Raw genomic sequence first — 22518 nt, forward strand, 5'->3', positions numbered from 1 at the left:
CCCTGTTCAAAAAGGAAATGAACTTCTATGTAAAAAGCTAAATGTAATTTGAGGCTACGCCATATCTTCTTTTTGTTTTAACTTTCCAGGAAGCGGGAAGGAGGAGAAATATCTATTTGTATATTTATGTTCAGGGCTAATGGACTAATAAAGTTGGAAAGCTAGGCTCCCTCTACCCCATTTTTTCAGGCCCTGTTCTCTTCTTGTAGTTATAGGAAGTTCCTAGAGATGCTCAAATTTGGCAGGGCCAAACAGCCAGAAGGCTGGCCACTTATAGCCAGAAAGATTCTGTTGGGAGAAATGTCCTTCTGGGTTCAGTTCCAAGTGGGGGGAAAGCCACTGGAAACATGGAGGCTGCTTGGAAAGATGGTTTTAATGGTGGACAGGACCACATGGTTTAAGGTCCTGGGGAAAAAGGTGATCACATGCTTCAAGATGTTGGGTGAAGAAGAAAAAGAGAGCGAAATTCTGTGAGTGCCTGAGTTTTATACCCTCCCCTGGGCCCCGCCTTAGAACTTCCTGTTCCTGTGTAAGAAATGTATTCTGTTTGGTTGTCAGACTCCCGGGGGGGGGGTGTCTTAGCAAACTTTGTAGGCTGTCTTGAGACCTAAGCTTGTTTGAGCCTTGCTGGCTGATGTATTCTTCCCAGGTGCCATGTGGTGAGATGAGAAGAGGGCTAATCCTACCTTTGTTATGCAGAATAGACTGGCTCTGGAAAGGGGGGCAAGAAGCTGCAGGGAGCTGCTTTGTCTTTAAAAACATGTTTCTCCTTTTCTCATCCAGGGAAATAGAATATTCCGCCTCTTTAATATTTCCTAAAGTATTTCATTTTCCTAGGAGAGGAAGGGGTGGGTGCTAACATCCTACAATTCCATCTGTTAATCCCATTCACAAGAGTTGGCTAAAATGGGGAGGTTAGCGGAATCCAAGACGAAGTTCATTCTCTTTTATAAACTTGCTTTAATTCCACGGGTGTGCAGTAGTGTCCATGGAATATCAGCCCTATCTCTTCTTCTATTCAGCCAGGTGCCTCTTCCTTTTACAGACTCCTGTTGCTTTCCTTTCAATGTTATTAAGTAGTTCAAGGGGGTCAGTGATTGTGCATGAAAAGGAAAGTGTCTGGTGTGTGATCTGGCCTTGTCTGCATCCACAGAGCAGACAGAGTATGATGGCAAGACCTCTCATATTCAACCACCCCCTTGGAAAGAGAGATGGAAGGGCCAGCACCAGCAGGCCAAGCCGAGCTTTTGATCTCTAATTACTGCAGATGGTTAGACTTCTGGTTTAAATTGGGTCTAATTGAGGTCACTGCAATTACAATAGCTTTCTCTTTCAGATCCTGCCCTTTCCCCTGTGTGAGCTGCTCAGCTAATGGGAGCTGGCAGCTCTCATCTATATTGTAGTGTTGTTTGGCAGGAAACTGTAGGAACGTGGCTGGCTTCTTAGGGGGCAGAGTATGATTTCCTTTCGCAAAGAAGGCTGAGGAGGTGAGCAGCCCTTTTCTGCCAGTGTCATTTTTCAAGTTGTGTTGTTTCTTTCAGCTTGCAAAGAGAGGCTCTTCCTCTCTTTGCAAGTCATAAGTCTTCACTGAGAGCTGGAGGTGAGCGGTTATTTTTAAAAGAAAAGAAAAGGAGAGAGAGAGCAAATGTTTCCTTGATCACCAACTGACTTCCAATCATCCGTAAGGTTTTTTTAAATTTCAGATTGCCTGCAGGATTCTCAGTTAAAAAGCCCCTGCGGGGATCCACTTCGAATATTTCTGTGATTGTCAACTTTTCAATGGGGCAAGAGCTGAAATGAGCAGACTGAGGGGATTTGCTGACATGAAACCATTAAATGCACAGCTTTGCTACAGGTTATGAAAACAGCTCATTCTGATGCATAATCACAACTAGTTATGATGGGAATTGGGCTTGTGAGTGCATTAGTTTCCGTGACAATTACCGGTACAAGACAAGAAAAACATCTAAGTATTCCCTGTAAAATAATAGTATGAAAATAGTCCTTTTGCTATGCTCTTTCCTAGTAGCATCTTTCTCTTTTTCTCCTTCTCTTCTTGATGTAACTAGCTTGAGGGAAAACATGGAAGCTTTTGATGAAAGAAATGTCCTTCTGGGTTTGGCTCCAAGTAGGGAAAAAAACTCTGGAGACATGGAGGCTGCTTGGAAAGATGGTTTATTGTTGGACAGGGCCACATGGCTTGAGCGCTGAACAGAAAAGGTGATCACATGCTTCAATGTTGGTGGAGAAGAAGAGAAGGGCTGAAGGAGGGGCTTGCTAGGCTTTTTATAACCTGTTTAGTCCCACCTCTCTGTTTCCTGTTCCTGTGTAAGAAATGTATTCTGATTGGTTGTCAGACTCCTATGGGGCCATGCAGGGGTTACTCTCTAGGCTGTGTTTTGAATCCAGGTATGGATGAGTTCTCAGATGCCATGTGGTCAGTTGAGTAAAGGGCCAATATTATCATGCTTTCCTGTAGCTGCTGGTGAAGTCTTTATTATGTAAAGTGGACTAGCCTGGCTGTCTTAATGGCCCATTAACAGTGGGGATGGGCAGGAAGCTACAGGCAACTATTCTGTCCTTTAAAACATGTTTCTTTCTTTTCACATCCAGAGAAATATTCTGCCTTTTCTATATATTCCTAGGATATTTCATTTTTCTGGGAGAGGGCTGCATGATAACTTCCCACACTTTCTTACAAAAAAGGACATAGTCTCTTCCCCAGATTTCTCCTAGGGGTTCTTCTGCTAAAAGCTATTTTCCGATCCCCATTCTCAGCTTCGGCTTGTACAACCTACATTTGTTTATTCCATCAAGAGCTTTACTGCTGTCCTCTTGAGAATGAACTCTCGGGCAGCCAAATTCTATGACTTCAGAGTATAATAGACTGTCCTATTGGCAGAATGAAGAACACCCACTGTTGAGACGTAGGTAGCTGTAAAAGTAGGTTACTTGCTAATTCCAGCAGCTGCCAGCAAAGGCAGGGCGGAGGACACATTGCAAATGTTCCTTTAGCTGGTTTGATTTACTGCTGTGTGTTCCAGTACACCTTAATAAAAGAAATTCAGGGAGTGGGAAATTCAGTCCAAACCACTGAAATATCTTTAACTTCCCAAAATTAGTAGGATAGGGTCTCACCCTCTACCCAACACAGGAGCTGTCTCTGGAAAAGACTCTGCTAAAGTCAGCCATTCTTTCTTCGGTGATCCCCTTTATTATTTAATTTTTAAATGTCATGGTATAAATTGAGAGGCTTTTCTGGCATAATGTAATTTTTTAAAAAAATCAAATGCCTAAAACATTATTTAGATAAAGGGACTGGGGAATCATAGCACTTTTCTCCCAGGCCCTGACATAATCCACGGCACCAAGTGCTGCTAGTTAAGTAAATGGCATCAGACACAGGAAAATGCACAATCCATGTATTGTCTGAATTAGACTTGAATTCTTCACGTATAGCTAAGCTGGATCATAGAGGCCTTGAAAAATGCCTGGTTCTACAGTACAGTATCTATCCAGCAAAAAGCTTAAAGATGGTAGATTCCATGAACACTTTCAAATAACGCTAGCAAGCACAACTTGCTATTTCATAGACACTGAACAACACAGAGTGATGGAAACCTTTTCCTTAAATGTTTCTGGTCTTTGAAAGAGTCAGAATAGAGCCAGAAAGTAACTTGGAGGTCTTCTAGTCTAATTCCCTACTCAAGCAGGAAACCCTATACCATTTCAGACAGGTAGCTGTCCAGTCTCCTCTTAAAACCTCCAGTGATGAAGCACCTTCAACTTCTGAAGGCCAGCTGTTTCACTGGCTAATTGTTCTCATTGTTAGAAAGTTTCTCCTTAATTCCAGTTTGTTCTCTCCTTGATTAGTTTCCATCCATTGTTTCTTGTCCTGCCCTCTGGTGCTTTGGAAAATAAATTGACTCCCCCTCTTCTTTGGGGAAGTCTCTCAAATACTGGAATACACCTATCATGTCACCCCTATTGGGACACCCCTAGTTCTTCTTTTCTTTAGACTAGCCATACCCAAATTCAGGAGCCTTGACCAAAAACCAATAGACTACCTAAAATCTGTCTTGGTTTACCTCTCAAGGGTTTCTATCCCTACCGCAATCTCTGGAAATTAGTTGAACTTCTGAAGGAGCATCCATGAGTCTCTATTGGCTGTTGCTCAAAGAGAATATTGTCAAATATTTTCCTTGTCAATGTGCCTTTCAAAGCAAAGAAAGGAATGACAATCCTTTTAATACCTTAACCTCTAATTTAATATCCAGCTTTTTGTTGAATGAACTTAATATTCTGAGATGGAGTAAATTCATTTTCCCCATTCATTCTTCATGCCTATCATCCACCAATAGCACAAAACCTTCTGTCAGGGTTCCAAATAACACCCCCAACAAAAGAAAACTCCAATGCTTGAGTTTCCTCAAAATTCCATTTTATTAGAGATGTCATGTTGGCACATCTGGGAAAACTTGAATCTGGTTCTTTCCCACCAAACAAAAATTCAAGTCCCTGCCCAGCACCCACATGTCCATCATATGATCCAATCAGGCACCGTCCAAAACTGGAGATACCTCCCAGTCACCTCATTGCAGCTGCAGGACAAGATGTCCTTGACTCTCTGGGAAAAGAATGTTATTTGACTATATCTTACCCATGCACAATATAATCCCCCCTCCCATTTCCCCACAGTAGAAAATGTGGCAGGCCTGAACGCCCAATGTACCAGATGGCTTCCAGCTCTGACATCTAGGTTTCTCAAAACAGGCCAAATCATCAGTGCCCATTCTGTCCAAAGCCAAACTCTTACTGGTTTAAATGAATTAAAAATGTGTCTCTGAGTTTCCCCAAACTATTTAATCTTGGACTTCCCCAGCAATCAAGAATTTATAAAATTCTTAGGATGCCAATCGTATCTTGGAAGCACTTTGCATATCTCTTACAATTCCAGGTATTATGATCGTGTTCTTTGAAGCTGATCATTGCACAATATATGGTGAAATACTACATTAACTTCCTTTGTCATGCTCAGTTTTAAATGCTAGATTGATTTGGACTTGGCTCAGTAATTTATTGAAAAGAGATTCTCTGCTAAAAGATATTCATTACTCATTCTCTATGACTGCATTTCAGCCAATAACTTTCATAATGTTCCCTTCTTAGTCACAAAGTGTTCAGAAGATAAAACAAACCAGCAGGTTCTGCTTATTTATTTTGCTTATGAGTGTTGTTCCTTAACTTCCAGCAATGACGTTTAGGAGTCTTTCTAAAACCCTTTGAACTAAGTTTTCTGTTCATCATGAAAAGGAATTCTTCATCTAGTTCATAACATATATTTTCTTTTGTGTTCATTGGGCCTTTGGTTTTTCCAGGAGTGGATGAATGAACATAGGGAAGATAGGATCCTCCATCCAATAGATGTCAGGGTGCTCCCCTGCGAGAAACCCTTAGATTATGGTATGGCAAAATAATATTATCTAACATATATACCTGATCTGAAAAGTCACCGAGAAGTAGGTTTTAAGATGAAGCATTCTTGAAAGCAAAAGGACTTTTCACAATGTTTTGCTAGCATAGAGACTCTGATACAATTTTCTCTTACAGCTGATTATCTGTGGTAGCCTTTATATAGTCCTTTATATAGTCTCATCTCAAGCTTTTTCCATCTATGCAATAGTCTCTGCTATTTGTTACCTTCTATCAAATGGATAATTCCTAGCCAGATGTTTTTAGTCCCTGATTTCTATTAAGTCCAACATGGAATAGAATACTAAACTGGGGAAAAAATTGGCACAAGACAAGTATGTGACTTTCTGAGGTTTTGAAAATGTATGTAAACAGCAGTGAGATTTACATCTCCACTTGGTGATCCTTAGGAATTTCATACTAGTTATATATTGAAGGGATGATTCCATTTTTTTAATTGCCTTTGAATAACATCACATTTTTCAGTTTCTAAAGTCCATGCAGTGCAAGAGAGCCCCCGGGGCTACTGCTCAATTCATTTATCATTTATTAATTATGGAACTAAGCTTAGTAACAGTTGTTTTTTTGGTTTGTTTTTTCACCTCCATAAACTTCCACTCAGATCTACATTTTTCTTCAGGGGTATGTATGGTTGCATCCATTTGAGATGTATATGGATGCTATAATACAGGGGTGTCAAACTCAAGGTCCCCGGGACAGATCCAGGTGCTTAGATCTGCCCACGGGGCCACCCTAGAAACATCAAAGGACTGGCCCATGGTGCTTCTCCCAGTATTACCTCTGGAGGTAATCTTTATCACCACAACAACTTTACCAGGGGTGGGTTCTGGCTTCTTCTACTCAGGAATGCGCTTTGGGTCCCTGCACAGTAGGTTAAAAAAAAATGCTTCTGCACATGTGCAGAAGCAAAAAGCAAGATGGCGGTGCCTGCAGCACCTCCGATAGATCTGGTTCGGGCAGTGGTGGGATTCAGCCAGTTCGTACCTATTCAGAGAACCAGTTAGTAACTTTCTAAGTAGTTCAGAGAACCGATTGTTGGAAGAAATCTCCTCCCCCACCACCACTTTACAGGGCTAATCCTGTAAGGAAGGCAGGAAGGAAACATTCTGGTGTTGTTTCTAGCCTAATCTTTATTGACCTGCTTACAGAAACTGCCTCTCCGGTTAACCCTTATTACATTGTAACAGCTAAGGTGAAATGCCCATCGACCTGAGTGACATTGAGTTATCCATGCCCAGACGGTCACATGACCACAGAGCCCCACCTACCCAGATAATCATTAGGGCAGAGAACCAGTTGTTAAATTATTTGAATCCCACCACTGGGTTTGGGGGCGTGGCCAGCTGAGTTACTACCAACTTAGCCGAACCGGTCTGAACCGGTAGGAACCCCCCACTGTACCTTCCCCATATAAATTAGAGCCGAGGTGGCACAGTGATTAGAGTGCTGTACTGCAGCCACTTCAGCTGACTGTTATCTGCAGTTCAGCGGTTCAAATCTCACCGGCTCAAGGTTGACTCAGCCTTCCATCCTTCCGAGGTGGGTGAAATGAGGACCCAGACTGTGGGGGCGATATGCTGACTCTGTAAACCGCTTAGAGAGGGCTGAAAGCTCTATGAAGCGGTATATAAGTCTAACTGCTATTGCTATTGCTGCTATAAATGTGAGATTGTCCTTACTTACTTGCAGGAGACACTTTTGCTCAAAAAGTAGTCTTTTTCTTTTTAACTTGCTTGTTCGTTGGCACAACTTTCTAATGGAACGGTTTAATAGATGTTAGATCTGAAGGTTCCACCACAAAACCACGGACGACAAAATCGCAGTCGACGAAAGCGCGTATGTGACGTCATCACAGCGCGACGAAAAAGATCGAAAAATGTAAAAATAAAGCGAAAACCTTACCCTAACCCCCCCAAACCTAACCCTAAACCTAACCCTAAACCTAACCCTTAACCTAACCCTAAACCTAACCCTTAACCTAACGAAAAACCTAACGCTAACCCTTAACCTAACGCTAAACGTAACGCTAACGCTCTAAACCTAACCCTAACCCTTAACCTAACCCTAACCCTAACCCTAAACCTAACCCTTACCTTTATGTGAATCGGCTTACTGTAATTTAATTTTTATTTCAATTTTTTGATCTTTTTCGTCGCGCTGTGATGACGTCACATACACGCTTTCGTCGACCGCACTTTTGTGGAACGCGGTTTTGATGGGTCACGAGATCTGAAAGGCTAAATTTAGGTTTTGCTCTCCTCTCCTATTCAGTCCTCCTGTGCAAATGCAGCTTCAGTTTAAATGAGATGGGAAAGTTCTGAGCTAACTTAGCCTGCCAGGCTGGTTGATCTAGTCCAGAGCTTTCTAATCTAAATTGTCACAAGGGCTGATGAGGATGATTGCATGAGGATGAACTGATGAAGATGACATGAAGATGACTGATGAGGATGAGCTTATCAGTCAGGGGGCCACCACGGATGAATTCCAACCTTTGAAAACGTGGACGAAAATGTAGAGAATGTACAATATGTACCGAAATCTACATGCTATTAAATATAAATGTATTAATAAGCAAAAGCTTTGCTGCAGAACAAGGCTTCTTGCAAAACAAAGTAATTTGGTTTTGGCCATTAAGCCGGCAGAATTTTTCATTAAGCAGAACACTGATATTTGGTTTTATTATTGGGTTAATAGATATTTTCCTCAAGATGAATCTAGCAAGGCCACTCCATTCAAAGTGCCCTAGTTGTGTTTTTTTCTTTTTCTTCTCTCTCCTTCTGGAACAGATACTTGTTTTCCTCGTACAAACTTTTCTCTCAACCTTCCTGCTGCTGTTTAGCAGAGGGATCTTACTTGTTTGCTCTTTTACTTCTCCCTTGCCCTGCTCTTTCCTGGTCTTAGTCTGCAACTCCTGGGCTGTCTTCTGGGGACAAGCCAAGCCTTCCCATCCGCTTCACCTACTGTTTTTGCCCAGAAAGTCTTAGTTTCAGGAGAATGTAGGAGAAGGAATGGCAGAACCTAGGGGTGGAGTGAAAAGAGAGATTAGCCTAGAATCTCTACGTAGCTACAGGAGAACTAAGTCCCTTAAATGCTGTTGGCCCTTATCTAACTCTAATCAGGTGTTGATCAGAGGTGGTATTCAGCAGGTTCTGACCAGTTCTGGAAAACTGGTAGCGGAAATTTTGAGTAATTTGGAGAACTGGTAAACACCACATTTGACTGGCCCCATCCTCATCTATTCTCTGCCTCCCGAGTCACAGCTGGTCAGGAGGAAATCGGGATTTTGCAGTAACCTTTCCCTCAGTGGTGAAATTCAATTTTTTTTACTACTGGTTCTATGGGCGTGGCTTGGTGGGCAAGGCAGGGCAAGGATAATAGCAATAGCAATAGCAATAGCAGTAGACTTATATACCGCTTCATAGGCCTTTCAGGCCTCTCTAAGCGGTTTACAGAGAGTCAGCATATTGCCCCCAACAATCTGGGTCTTCATTTTACCCACCTCGGAGGGATGGAAGGCTGAGTCAACCCTGAGCCGGTGAGATTTGAACCGCTGACCTGCTGATCTAGCAGTAGCCTGCAGTGCTGCATTTAACCACTGCGCCACCTTGGCTCTAATGCAAAATCTCCATTCCCACCCACTCTGGCATCTAGCCAGAGGTGGTATTTGCCGGTTCTTCAAACTACTCAAAATTTCTGCTACTGATTCTCCAGAATCTGTCAGAACCTGCTGAATTAAACCCCTCCTTCCACTAGAGTGGGGAGGGAATGGAGATTTTACAGTATCCTTCCCCTGCCACACCCACTGTGAGCTGCGACTTCATTTAATAATCAGGAAAGAAACCACTCAACTCTATTTGTTTGAAATCAAGTGTACTTTTACTAATTATAAACGAACAGTAGCAAAGCTAAGCTGAATCTGGTTAATTAGGCGCGAAAGCAAAGAATATCATGTATAATTCAATCCCTTCCCCTTGGCACCCCAGTCCATAGTCCAATTATAATGCACCCAACTGTCAGATGGGAGATAACTTCAAAAGACATCACCAAGATGGAATGCCGGACAGTTAACCTTGGCGGGAAACTCCCTTCCTCCACATGCGCAGTAAGATGGTCAGGTCAGCGTCTAGAATCTTCCTCCAGCACATCATGATTCCCCTCCCAAATACCATGCCCCCACTCCCCGTTACAATGGCAGCCGAAACAGCAGCAAAGCAGAGGCTGACACCCACCAAGCCACACCCACATAACCAGTAGTAAAAACTTTTGAATCCCACCATTGGTGTTGACCATTAGTTGAGAAGGTTCTTGTGCATGGTCCTGATTAGCAATAAATTAGTTTAATTGGATCTTTACACATGGACCTGATCTTTTGCACCTGACAGAGGACCTTTCACCCTGTAAGAGAGTAGGCAACACAGCTGGGTTGCAACAGGCATTGTTGTGCCAAGTATATACGCTCTGATGTTGAGGAGATACCTGCTGAAAAATGTGGGAGGCTACAATATTGCTGTATAGTAGTGTTGTACCAATGACCTCAATACCTACCAAGTATTCTTGTGGGCCACAGAAGATGATTTGGAGAGTTATCTGGCATTATCATTGATGTAGTATGTGAACCTGGACCCTAGAAGGATGTTAGCTATTTCCAAATTATCTCTGTGGCATCGCACAGCAAGCAACAGAACTTTTGTATGTGTGTGTGACATTTTAAGGCATGTACAACAGGGTTTCAGGTGGGTGGAACTCAGGTGTGATGTTGCAAGGCTGCTTTGATCATTCTGATCCTGTCCTGCCTTCCCACAGATGTTGCTGCGGTTTGTCAAATCTTGGATGAAGCACCAGTCCTCACCAAAGGCCTTTTCTCTTTCCTCACAAGTCTGTGCAGGAATGGCTGCTTCCATCCCTCAATACATCCTGCAAAACATACCCTTTATATTAACTCAACCACAAACAAACATACACCAAACACAGTCACTGATAATGATGCTGCTGCTTTGCTAAAAAACAACAACAACAACAACAACACCCTGTAAACCTTACTTCAGACAAAGCTGAACACAGGCTGATTCAGTCCAAGTTCTGTCTACTTTTAGAAAATATGCAGAGTACTTGAGAGGGCAAGCGGAATTTAATTTACGGTAACTTCTAAAACATTGCTCCATTAATGTCCTAGATGGAAGACCAATGAAATCAGTAGCACTGAAGTACTAGCACTATAATTAATTAAACTTGATTTTCCTCAAATTTCTCTTGGGACTAGGCTTCAAATAGTGGCTTCTTTCTCTATGTATAAAAATTGGGTTGATTTTTATTCTTGTTCTTGTTGTTTTCTGCTCAGTTAATTCATTGGAATGAACAGAGAAGATTTTTAAAACAATCTAAAACAGCATTTCTTCTGCTCTTGCTATTATATTTCTATCTATGGATATGAGAAAACTCAGGGAAGGGTTTTTTTTAATGTGTCTTTAGGGAAGATTGGATTGGGTGATTATTAAATAGCATAAAGAGATTTCCTCCTGAGTGATTTCAAATGATTATTTTGATAGCTTTTTAGCATATCAAATGAGTTTGAGGCCTTAGGTACTTGGAGTATTAAACATAACTCTTTCATAAGGAAAATAAACTGAGCTACATAACTTATTTTGCCAAGTCAACAATTATTTTTATGTAGCTGCAAAGCTGAGCTTGGAGTTGTTCCTAATCATTCATATAGTATGAGGTTATTTCCATACTAAGTAGAAAATCTACTGTCAAAAATCATTCCTTTCCTTGTTGGAAAAAATCAGATATGCTGAGTTTAGCAGAATTATCCTGAAGGTGATTTTTCAAAAGGGAATTGGACTTTCTTTGTTTTTGCTTGAAGACATTTCGCTTCTCATCCAAGAAGCTTCTTCAGTTCTAAATGAATAGTAGAGAATGGAAGGATTTATATTCCTTGCAGTCATCTGGATGACTGAGAATCTCCATAGAACTAAGCAGAACTTATTTCTGAGTCAATACATATTGTAGAGGATCATCTTCCAGGATATGGTGCCCATGCCTTAAAAATATTCAACCAAATCTATTATTTCTATTTATTTATTTGATTTAATATAACTACTTACCTCTACTTTTGACCTCTGAGTAACCAACAATAATTAATAGTATAATGATCTAATCCAAAAACTCAAATAATTACCATAGCAATGTTAATGCAATGTTAATACTGTGCAGCCAAAGTACTCAAAATATTAAATTGTGCAACCATATAGCTGGACTCACTTAACATGTGGGATGGATCTTCAGAGATGGAGAAGGATGGTAGCCAAGGGAATGATCAGACAACTTAGCTCACTGCAGGAATGTGGGAGAGACAAGCGGCTCAGAAGGTACTCTCCCTACTTTCTTGAGCTGTAACGACAATGGGGGAGAGGGTAAAATGTGCTTAGAAGACTTAGAAGGTTTTTAAAATTGTAACCTTACAATAAATTAAAAATGGTGTATCAGGCTTTGCTTCCTCTGTAGTCTGCATTGCAAGATTGACCCGCACATGTGACATTTTGAATACACATGCCAGTTGAATGGGCAATAACCATTTTTCAACACTGCCTCTAGGAAAACATTTGGCACTAAATTTGAAGTAACAGGCTAGCTTCAGAAGCACTGAACCAATCAAGTTGTGCACAACCCAGAATTATGGTACAGAAGATGGTCATCCCTCGTATACATTTTTTTAAATAAATACCTAAATAAAATATTGCTCCCATGTCTTTCGCTCAATTTATCAGAATGATTACTTCATTCCACCTAACAGTAAGACCAGCTATAGTGGGTCAACAGTAGCCTCTTAGTTGTGCCAGTCCCTGAAGCTGTTCCAGTCTGGAGTATGTTCATATACAATTTTCATATTGCTTGATGTCCCTATAAATACATGGCGGCTTTCAATGAAGACTTATGAAAATTGTCCAGTAAAAAATTGCCGAGTTACTGATTTTTAAACAAAATGTATCAAACTTTAAACTCTGTTTCTTACTTCTTACAAGTCCTCAGAATCCAGTGGAAACAGGGGTCTGATGTCTCGAGAATCATTTGTCAATACAATGTCTGCAACAATTAAGCAAGGCACTAAGGAGGAATACGGTGAGCTTTTTGATAAGATAGATTTGATCCGGGATGGCCTTATCGATTGGGATAAATTGACTTCCTTTGTGCTTCTTGAGCTATATGAAAGAGATGAACGAACCAAGATGTCGGTTGTTCCCCAATGGAAAGATCTCCGTTTTCTCCCAACCATACATAAAGATGTCATTCAGAATGTGATATGTTTCAAACACCCCAGCAAATACTTGACTGTGAGCAGAAATGGATTGCTTGGTGTCTGGGGAGAAAGTTTAAAGTTACAAAAGATGGTGCAAATCACCACAGAAGCTGTGAAACCCAAAGACCTCTGGGTGACCTCTCTGGTTGCCTTACCAAACGTTAACAAGGTAGGTTGATGAACGGATGGAAATGAAGCACAATTTTTTGAGGGGGCGGTGAATAATATAATAATAAAAATAACTGACTGGTGATCCAAGAATGGTGGTTCTCAAGGAATATTCTTTTTTTCCCCTCCTTTTTCCTGTCCCCCACTCCTTCTCTCACCCTTTAGGTAGCTGTTGCATTTACAAACAAAGAGATCCTTTTTGCAGAGTTAAATTTCAAAAAAGGGTTCTCGTGTCAATACAGGCTTCAAGGCTTTGAGGGAACAGTGACTTGCATGCACTATTGGTATAACCCTCATGATGGAAATGAAGCTATTCTGACCCTGGGAGATGTCTGTGGACAGGCAAGTATGGCATAACATGTAGAATTATGTTGTGAAATGTAATCTTGTAATGCTACACATTCAGTGCTAACAGTTTCATTGTACAAACCAGACAAAACTCCCTTTGAATTGAATTGAATTTATTGTATTTCTATGCCGCCCTATTCCCAGAGGGACTCAGGGCGGCTCACAAACCAAGTCGGGGGGGGGGGGGATACAAACAGGAAAAAAAGACACGGACAAAACAATACCACAATTTAAAAACAGTCAACAGCCACACCATTTGAGCGGGGACAAGAACTCATCAGCCCCAGGCCTGTCGGAACAGCCAGGTTTTAAGGGCTTTGCGGAAAGCCTGGAGGGTGGTGAGGGTCCGAATCTCCACAGGGAGCTCGTTCCAGAGGGCCGGAGCAGCCACAGAGAAGGCCCTCCTCCGGGTGGTAGCCAATCGGCATTGGCCAGTGGATGGAATTCGGAGGAGGCCTAATCTGTGGGATCTAATCGGTCTGTTGGAGGTAATTGGCAGCAAGCGGTCTCTCAAGTACCCAGGTCCAATACCATGAAGGGCTTTATAAGTGACGACTAGCACCTTGAAGCGTATCCGAAGACCAATAGGCAGCCAGTGCAACTCGCGGAGGATAGGTGTGACGTGGGTGTACCGAGGTGCACCCACGATCGCTCGCGTGGCTGCATTCTGGACAAGCTGAAGTCTCCGAATGCTCTTCAAGGGCTGCCCCATGTAGAGCACGTTGCAGTAGGGTTTGATATAAGAAAAGCCTGGAAACAAGATTGTTTTGAACAGGTGTGTCAAACGTAAGGCCTGCGGGGCAGATCTGGTCTGCAGGCCACTTAGATCTGGCCCAGGGGACCTCCCTGGAAACAGCAACAGTCCGGCCTGCAGTGCCTCTGCCAGCAAAAACAGAGCTTGCATGGGCTCTGTTTTAGCTGGCAGAGGGATGCAGGAGGCCATCCCAGCTGAAAATGGAGCTCAGGAGCTCTGTTTTCACTGGCAGAGCACTTGGGCTATAGGCACCCCCAACATGAGTGACATCAAGTTGGCCATGCCCACCCTGGCCACACCCATTCCAGCCCCCTGAGATCAAACACAACTCTGTGATGCGGCCCTCAATGAAATCGAGTTTGACACCCTTGGCTTGGAAGGTATGAAGCTAACCAAACTTGGTGGATCCAACTGAAGATTTGAGGTGACCTCGTGATATGGGCTCAGTGAGTTCCACGGTTGAACATGGATTTGAACTTGGATATGGTCAGCCATAGTTCAACACTTTAAATCATAAACCAGTGTTTCTCAACCTTGGCAACTTTAAGTCCTGTGGACTTCAACTCCCAGAATCCCCCAGCCAGCACAGCTGGCTGGGGAATTCTGGGAGTTGAAGTCCACAGGACTTAAAGTCGCCAAGGTTGAGAAACACTGTCATAAACCATAATAGCTCCCTAGATCTCTCTAAATTTCTCTAGATCTATGCTCCATCTCGTCCTACCTGGAGAAACTAGAAACTGAACTGAAGTATGTTTGCATGCAACCCATTCGATCTTCCAGTGAGCTATAATATAGGCTTTCTTGCCTTAGAGATTTTTAAGCAGAGGTTGGATGTCACCTCTTGAGGGCCTCATACATATTTTGAAATAGTTCCTTCACAATTTTATTGTTTAGGGGTTCTTCTTTTCCAAACCAAATGCACATTCAACTCAATTGTTTCTTATTACTCCTGCTCTTGAGCTGCAAAAATTTAATTTGAGTTTCCCAAGTATTTGCTGACATTCTTTGACAAAATTGGGTCAACTTCCATATTCAGGCTCTTGTTAAAGTAGACAGTATTAAAGTAGTTCCTCTTGCACATATGTGCTAGTTGTTTCCAACTGTAGGGGGCAGTGCTGACTCTGAAGAATCAGCACTGTCCAAAAGATGTCTCTGTGGTTGTGTGGCTGGCATGACTCAACGCCGAAGGCACATGGAACACTGTTACCTTGCCACCAAAGATAGTCCCTATTTTTCTACTTGCATTTTACATGCTTTCGATCTGCTAGGTTGGCAGAAGCTGGGACAAGTAACCGGAGCTCACTCCGTTATATGGCACTAGGGATTTGAACTGCCAACCTTTCTGATCGATAAGCTCAGCGTCTTAGCCACTGACCCACCATGTCCCTTATAATAATAATAACTACTATAACAATAAACTAGTCATAGCTATGGTGATGAAATTTAAATGCCTACCAATTATGAATTTCTAGCAAAAGAAAGGTATTTGTGTGACATTGGTAATGGGTTGCATTGAAATGTTTAGAAATGGTTTAAAAATTGAATCAATTCTTTTTGTATAGGTCCAAGCAATTGTCTTCAATGCAGCCCTAATTTCATTGTTTGAACGGCCTCCAAGTTCTCTTGAAGATGAAAATGTGACAGTGACAATTAATTGGCAGGAGTTGATTTCTGGATATCACACATGCTGCCACACCTTAAGACACAAAATCCATAATAAAGAATGGATTAAGCAAGGTACATATTTGAAGAGTAATAAAAGAATGTTTTCTTTTAATCCTGTGTATTAGCTTTCTCATATTTTGTGACGTTAGAATGAATATCGAATTGATGAAAACCTGCTTTTAAATGGCAAATATATCTATATCTCCTAAGCCCTATTAAATATAAGCCATGTCCTCAAGTCAAGGGCAACCTATCCATCAATGCAGTTTCCTGGGTTACAGTGGAGAAGTGATTTGTCATTGCCTTCGCATATGTTTTATTTATTTGTTAAATTTATTTATTTGACAAATTTAAATTTGTCTCATCCCATGGCTTTTCTAGGTGGCTTACAATAACAAAAAGGGAGAAAAATGAAAGGTGTGTGTAAACGAAACAGAAATAATATTATAAAAGAATAAATAAACAATGACAAAGGAACACAATTAGAATAAATATATCAATATGCTAACCAAAAAGGTGGATGGGTGGAGAGCAGAGAGCAAGGGAGAGGGGAGGTGGAATCTGCTATCAATCTAGCAACTCCCTCCAGTTTGGAATCTCCCCCCCCCCCCCATTTGGTCCCCAGGCTAACCAGAAGAGCCAGGTTTTCAGGCTGTTGCAGAAGAATAGGAGGGGGGATCTTACCTTAGAGCAGTGATGGCTAACCTTTTTGTCCTCATGTGCTGAAATTGCATAGTTGCCCCCCACCCACAATGCATTGTGACCCACCTCTCCTGTGCATGCCTGCATGCCCCCTGCTTTCCTCTGTATGACCCCCCATGACCCCCCCGTGCATGCACACCACCCCCATGCTCCATTTTAGACCTAGCAGGCCTCCCTGAAGCTTCCTGGGACCAAACACAGACTGCTGGGGGTGGGTGCTGCACCCCCCTCTGTGCTCAGGTTTGGCCTAGCACGCTTCCCTGAAGCCTCCTGGGACCAAAAATGGACTGACCTCCTGACCCCCCCGATTCCCTGACTCCCCCCCCCCATCATGCAAGTGTATCTCCTGCATGCACAGCAGAGACCCGAAAATCAACTGGCTGGTGGGAGGGATGTGCACATGTGTAGTGGAGCTCAGCTGGGTGAGGTCTCATGTGCCTGCAGAGGGCTCTGTGTGCTATCTGTGGCATGCATGCCATAGGTTCACCAACATGGCCTTAGAGGGTAAGCTTTTCAAACTTAGATTACAACCTTGGGATGTTCTGGTACTACCCAGCTGAGCAATAGCTAGGTTTGACTGTCAATCTAAAAAATGACTTCAGTTGAAGCCATGCTGACTTCTACTTCATCTCTTGGTTGAAGTAGAAGGGGGCGGGGATAGAATATGGTGAGGACTCAGGAATGTGGTGTCTCAGCTGGCCAGCCAGCATGAGAACCAAGGTCATGTCAATGGACACCTGTCAAAGTTGAGTGTGAACCTGGACTGATTGGTCCATGTGACCTGAGAGACATAGGGAGGTGGGGAGGTCCTGTGGCCAGGAATAGCTTAGAGATGGCTTCACCTTTCTAAGTGCTGATATGATGTACTCAATAAAGGGTTTCTTGAACCTGAACAAATTGTCAGAGTCCTGACTTCCCGTTACTCGGAACAATGACAGTGACTTTGCAAAGCTTATGAATCTACATAAAGTTTGCAAGGAGCTAGGTTTACTTTTAAAGTAAATCTGAGCTATACTTTCTCAGAAAGTGCTACAGGAAGGTCTTAAACGGAAGACTATAAGAAAACTGCCAGACTTGTTTTATCAGTGGCTGGAGGAAAAAACTTGGAAATGAAAAATGTTTTACTCATGTTTTAATTGAAGGAGTTAAATGATAACACAATCATGCTGTGAAATAGAGTAACAACGATATAATGAAAAACTGATACATCTATGAATTGAATGCTTTAGAATTTTTTGCTTTAAAAAGGATAAGGATAACAACGATTTTATGTATACTTGATAGAGGATTGGTGATATAATATATAACCTTAAGAACATATTACAATGATATAATTAAAAATGTATGTATGTATGTATGTACACACACACACACACACACACACACACACACACACACACACACACACACACACACACACACACACACACACATATATATATATATATATATATATATATATATATATATATATATATATATATCAATATATATATATATATCAATGGTTAACAATAGAGCACAGGTTCGATTCCCAGCAAGGGTATGCTAGCTGATGAGAGCTAAATAGCTTGAAATAGATCTATACTAGTCTCCCTTTATTTATTTATCAGCACAAATATAACATTATATATATATATATATATATATATATATATATATATATATATATGTGTGTGTGTGTGTGTGTGTGTGTGTGTGTGTGTGTGTGTGTGTGTGTGTGTGTGTGTGTGTGTGTGTGTGTGTGTGTGTGTGTGTGTGTGTGTGTGTGTGTGTGAGAGATTATTTGTGCTGATAAATAAATAAAGGGAGACTAGTATAGATCTATTTCAAGCTATTTAGCTCTCATCAGATAGCCACACCCTTACTGGGATTCGAACCTGTGCTGTATTGCATCTTAGGCAAACGTCTTAGCCATCAAGCCACAGGTCTCCTCCTTATCAGCTGAAGCCAGGGAAGAAGGTATATATTAGTGTCACAACCCAGTAAGGGTTGTGGCTAGCTGATGAGAGCTAAATAGCTTGAAATAGATCTATACTAGTCTCCCTTTATTTATTTATCAGCACAAATAATAACACAAATATAACAAAAGGCAACAGTAAAAATATTGGGTTTCTGTCATGATGGACTCTTGTGACGAGCCGATTGACAGATGTTGGAAGCAGTTAGCTTCCTCCCATAATTGGGGCTTACCAGGGGTTGTGACACTAATATATAGATAGATAAATAGATAGATAGATAGATAGAGAGAGAGAGAGAGAGAGAGAGAGAGAGAGAGAGAGAGAGAGGGAGAGAGAGAGAGACTATTTAGAATAGTTTGTTGAAAAATGAAGGAATAAGATTTATGTTTGAAGGTATGAGGCACAAGGATAACAATGAACATAAGCATACCTGATAGTTGATTGGTGGAATTATGTATAATGGAAAATAGCGATATAGAAATATAAATGGTTGGTAAAAAAAATTTCTTTCACATGGGGATTATATAAAGGTATACTGTTATCAAATAGATAATCAAGAATGTAAGGGAGCTATGACCTATTGGGAAAAAAATAATACTAATCGTAATTGTACATATACTGTACAATGAAAGTGAGGTATTTAGTTATACTAGATGAAAAATCTGTGATGGTAAATGTTATTCGAGAATATGGATGTTAAAACACCTGTAACCAAACGACATGCTGTATGTGATGATGCTTTTTTGTTTTTTGTTTGTTTTGGTTTTTTTATTGTTGTCTGTATGTGTTGTCTGTGTAATAAAAATAAAAAATTATAAAAAAGAAAAGAAAAGAAAACTGCCAGAAATGAAGGACAAAGAGACATTCCAGACTTACCTGGATAAAGAGATATTGGCCTTTCATTTGAAGCCTTCTGGGACTTTGATCTCCACAGGGCAGGTCAACATACAGAAGGTGACAGAGATAGAATTGTACTCCAAGTCCTGCCTTTTTTGTGTGATGCCTTTTGAGGGTGGAGGAAAGGTGATAGATTTGGGAAGCAGAGGGAAAATTTAACAATTGTTTTCTCTGAGGTGGAGTGCTATGAAGGACCTGTCTTTTATAAACATTTAAAGCTTTTTGCCCCATGTATCAATTATCATCATATCCTTCAGAATTTCAAATCAAAGGTGGAAATAACTTAAAGTTAGAGAAAAGGAGGATTCCACCTCCAGAATGAAGGTGTACCATCAAACTTGACTACTTCTTTTTTTTTCAGTAGTCTTATATTCTTTTTTAGTGGATGCGGTGCCTCAATGGCTAAGACACTGAGCTTGTTGATCAGAAAGGTCGGCAGTTTTGCAGTTTGAATTCCTAGAGCATGTAACAGAGTGAGCTCCTGTTACTTGTCCCAGCTTCTGCCAACCTAGCAGTTCGAAAGCATGTAAAAATGCATGTAGAAAAGTAGGGACTACCTTTGGTGGGAAGGTAACAGCGTTCCGTATGCCTTCGGTGTTTAGTCATTCCAGCCACATGACCATGGAGACATCTTCGGACAGTGCTGGCTCCTCGGCTTAGAAATGGAGATGAGCACCACTCCCTAGAGTCAGGAACGACTAGCATATATGTGAGAGGGGAACCTTTACCTTATATTCTTTTTCTTTCTTTCTTTCTTTCTTTCTTTCTTTCTTTCTTTCTTTCTTTCTTTCTTTCTTTCTTTCTTTCTTTCTTTCTTTCTTTCTTTCTTATTCTTTTTAAACTCCAGCACTTGCTCACTTTTAAACCAAAACTTGAAGATGATAACAATGGTCTCTGAAATACTTCATAGTATGAAGAAGCTCTTTAAATTCTAAAACAATAAAGCATTTTCTATAAATGACATAAATTATTCAGATCTGAATAATTAATAAATGTCTAGTCCACAGAGAGGAATCACTCCCCTTTCTGCCATAAAAGTGTCCCCATTAATGCAAAATTTCAAACTTTCATTTCAACGTTAGCTTGTCAAGTTGCAACCTGGAGACATCTGTTGGATCTTTCAAATCCCATAGTACAGTTTAAGAAAAGACAACCACAGCATCTGTTCTGCTCTGTCCTGCTACTCATTTCCCTTACCTGCTTGTTATGGCACACTTAGATTCTCATTCCAGGTGTTGTAATAAGCAGAGAAGTGGGACTGAGTGGGCGAAAATAGGTCCACAACCACCACCTGGATTCATGTGCCATCAAATACTTCAGTGAGAGATCTCCAGGTTGGAACCTGGCCACCTTATTCTACTCTTAAATATTTCAAATGAACAAAAGTGGAGGTTTCATTTGCATTCTGAGAACTGTAGTCAGTGGTGGGATTCAAATAATTTAACAGCTGGTTCTCTGCCCTGATGATTTCTTCCAACAACCAGGTCACCAAACTGCTTGAAAACTTAACAACCGATTCTCCCAAAGTTTTGCAAATTGACTCAATCCCACCCCTGACTGTAGTTCCATCACAATGGGAAAATAGTGCAACAACTCAAACTGTCAGAATTTTGGCAGGGTGACTATTATTATGAGATAAACCCAGGAGCAAAACACAGCACAAAGCACACAAAGCCTAATAGTGGTTTATATACAAAATATATACAAACATACACATGGAGATTAAAATCCCTTACCACACAACTATGAACACAAGGAGAGAAATGAAAATACACTACGAGAAGGAGAAACACCCTCTAATGACCACCTATATATATAGACATGTGTGGACCTCCCATCAGAGTCTTAAAAGAGTTATACCATAGCTGCAATGAAGCAGCAATTAAATCCTCAGTATCTTGACACAAACATATATCAACTGTAACCTTGATTTGCTTGGGGCTCTTCTGCAGTCCTTAGGTGAGGAGTCCAGTGACCACTGAAGTTTATGCATACCAATATCCTTGGTTTCATCTATATCTATTCTATATATATATCTATTCTATTTTACTAAATGACTCTCTCTAAGCAATTTACACATATTGCCCCCAATAATCTGGGCCCCCAATTTATCGATCTGGGAAGGATGGAAGTTTGTATCAACCTTGAGCTAGTCAGGATTGAACTGCTGGCAGTGAACAGAGCCTGCAATACTGCATTCTAACTACTGTGCCATTTCAGCTCTTAAAATAGTATAAAAACAGTCATATTAAACAAGAACAACAAGAACACCCCAGTCTCATCTTGACCTTCACTGCTGCAACTCCTATTTTCCCCTCTTCCTTGTTGTGCCCTTGTATCTTCTTATCCCAGATAGAATTCCCCTGTGAACTTCCACTGAAATGTCAGAGACCAAACACCCGAGAGCAGGTCAAGAAGCAATGGGTGGAAACTAATCAAGGAGAGAAGCAACTTAGAACTAAGGAGAAATTTCCTGAGAGTTAGAACACAAGGCTCCCCTCGTCCGGGACTTAATTTCTGACGAGAGGGCAGACCTGGCATGTATTACTGAAACCTGGCTGGGCACAGAAGGAGGAGTCCCCCTTGTAGAGATGTGCCCAGAAGTATTTCAGGTGCTTCATCAGCCGAGAGCCCAGGGAAGGGGTGGCGGTGTGGCTATTGTTATCCGGGAGTCTCTAGTACCTCGTAGGGTCCCTGCTCCGGAGCTTGTCAGGTGTGAGACTCTGCTGGTGAAGTTGGACCTCAAGGGTCAAGTGGGTCTGCTGCTAACGTACCTGCCTCCCAACTGCGTTGCAGCAGCCCTCCCCTCGCTCCTCGAGTCAGTAGCCGAGCTGGCAATTGAGTTCCCCAGGCTTATGGTTCTGGGGGACTTCAATTTGCCATCGCTCGGTGAACACTCTGATGGGGCGCAGGAGTTCATGGCTTCCATGACAGCCATGGGCTTGACCCAGGTAATTCGGGGCCCAACCCACTCGGCGGGTCACATGCTCGACCTCGTATTTCTCTCGGAGCAGTGGATGTGTGATCTTGGTCTGAGGGGAAATGAGACCATACCCCTGTCGTGGTCAGACCACTGCCTACTGAGGCTTGACTTCCGGAGGCCAAACCCCCACCGTAGGGAGGAGGAACCGACCAGGTGGTTCCGCCCCAGGCGACTGATGGACCCCTTGAGGTTCCAGACGGAGCTTGGGGTTATTCCTGATACTCTCGCCCACAGTTCGGCGGAGACTCTG

At 41.7% G+C, this 22518-nt stretch overlaps 1 protein-coding gene across 1 annotated transcript in view; it reads left to right on the plus strand.

Annotated features, from left to right (window-relative positions):
- The window catches only part of WDR49 (WD repeat domain 49), a 148998-nt gene that overhangs the window by 13029 nt on the left and 113451 nt on the right, over positions 1-22518 (plus strand). The window contains exons 3-5 of the mRNA XM_087725297.1: positions 12516-12959; positions 13124-13300; positions 15623-15797. Coding sequence (XP_087581423.1) covers positions 12516-12959; positions 13124-13300; positions 15623-15797 — 796 coding nt within the window. The remainder of the gene's footprint in view (positions 1-12515; positions 12960-13123; positions 13301-15622; positions 15798-22518) is intronic.

Source organism: Thamnophis sirtalis, unplaced genomic scaffold, assembly GCF_051295495.1.
Source record: "Thamnophis sirtalis isolate CommonGarterSnake01/CBP01778 unplaced genomic scaffold, rThaSir2_p1.2 scaffold_11, whole genome shotgun sequence".
NCBI lineage: Eukaryota > Metazoa > Chordata > Lepidosauria > Squamata > Natricidae > Thamnophis > Thamnophis sirtalis.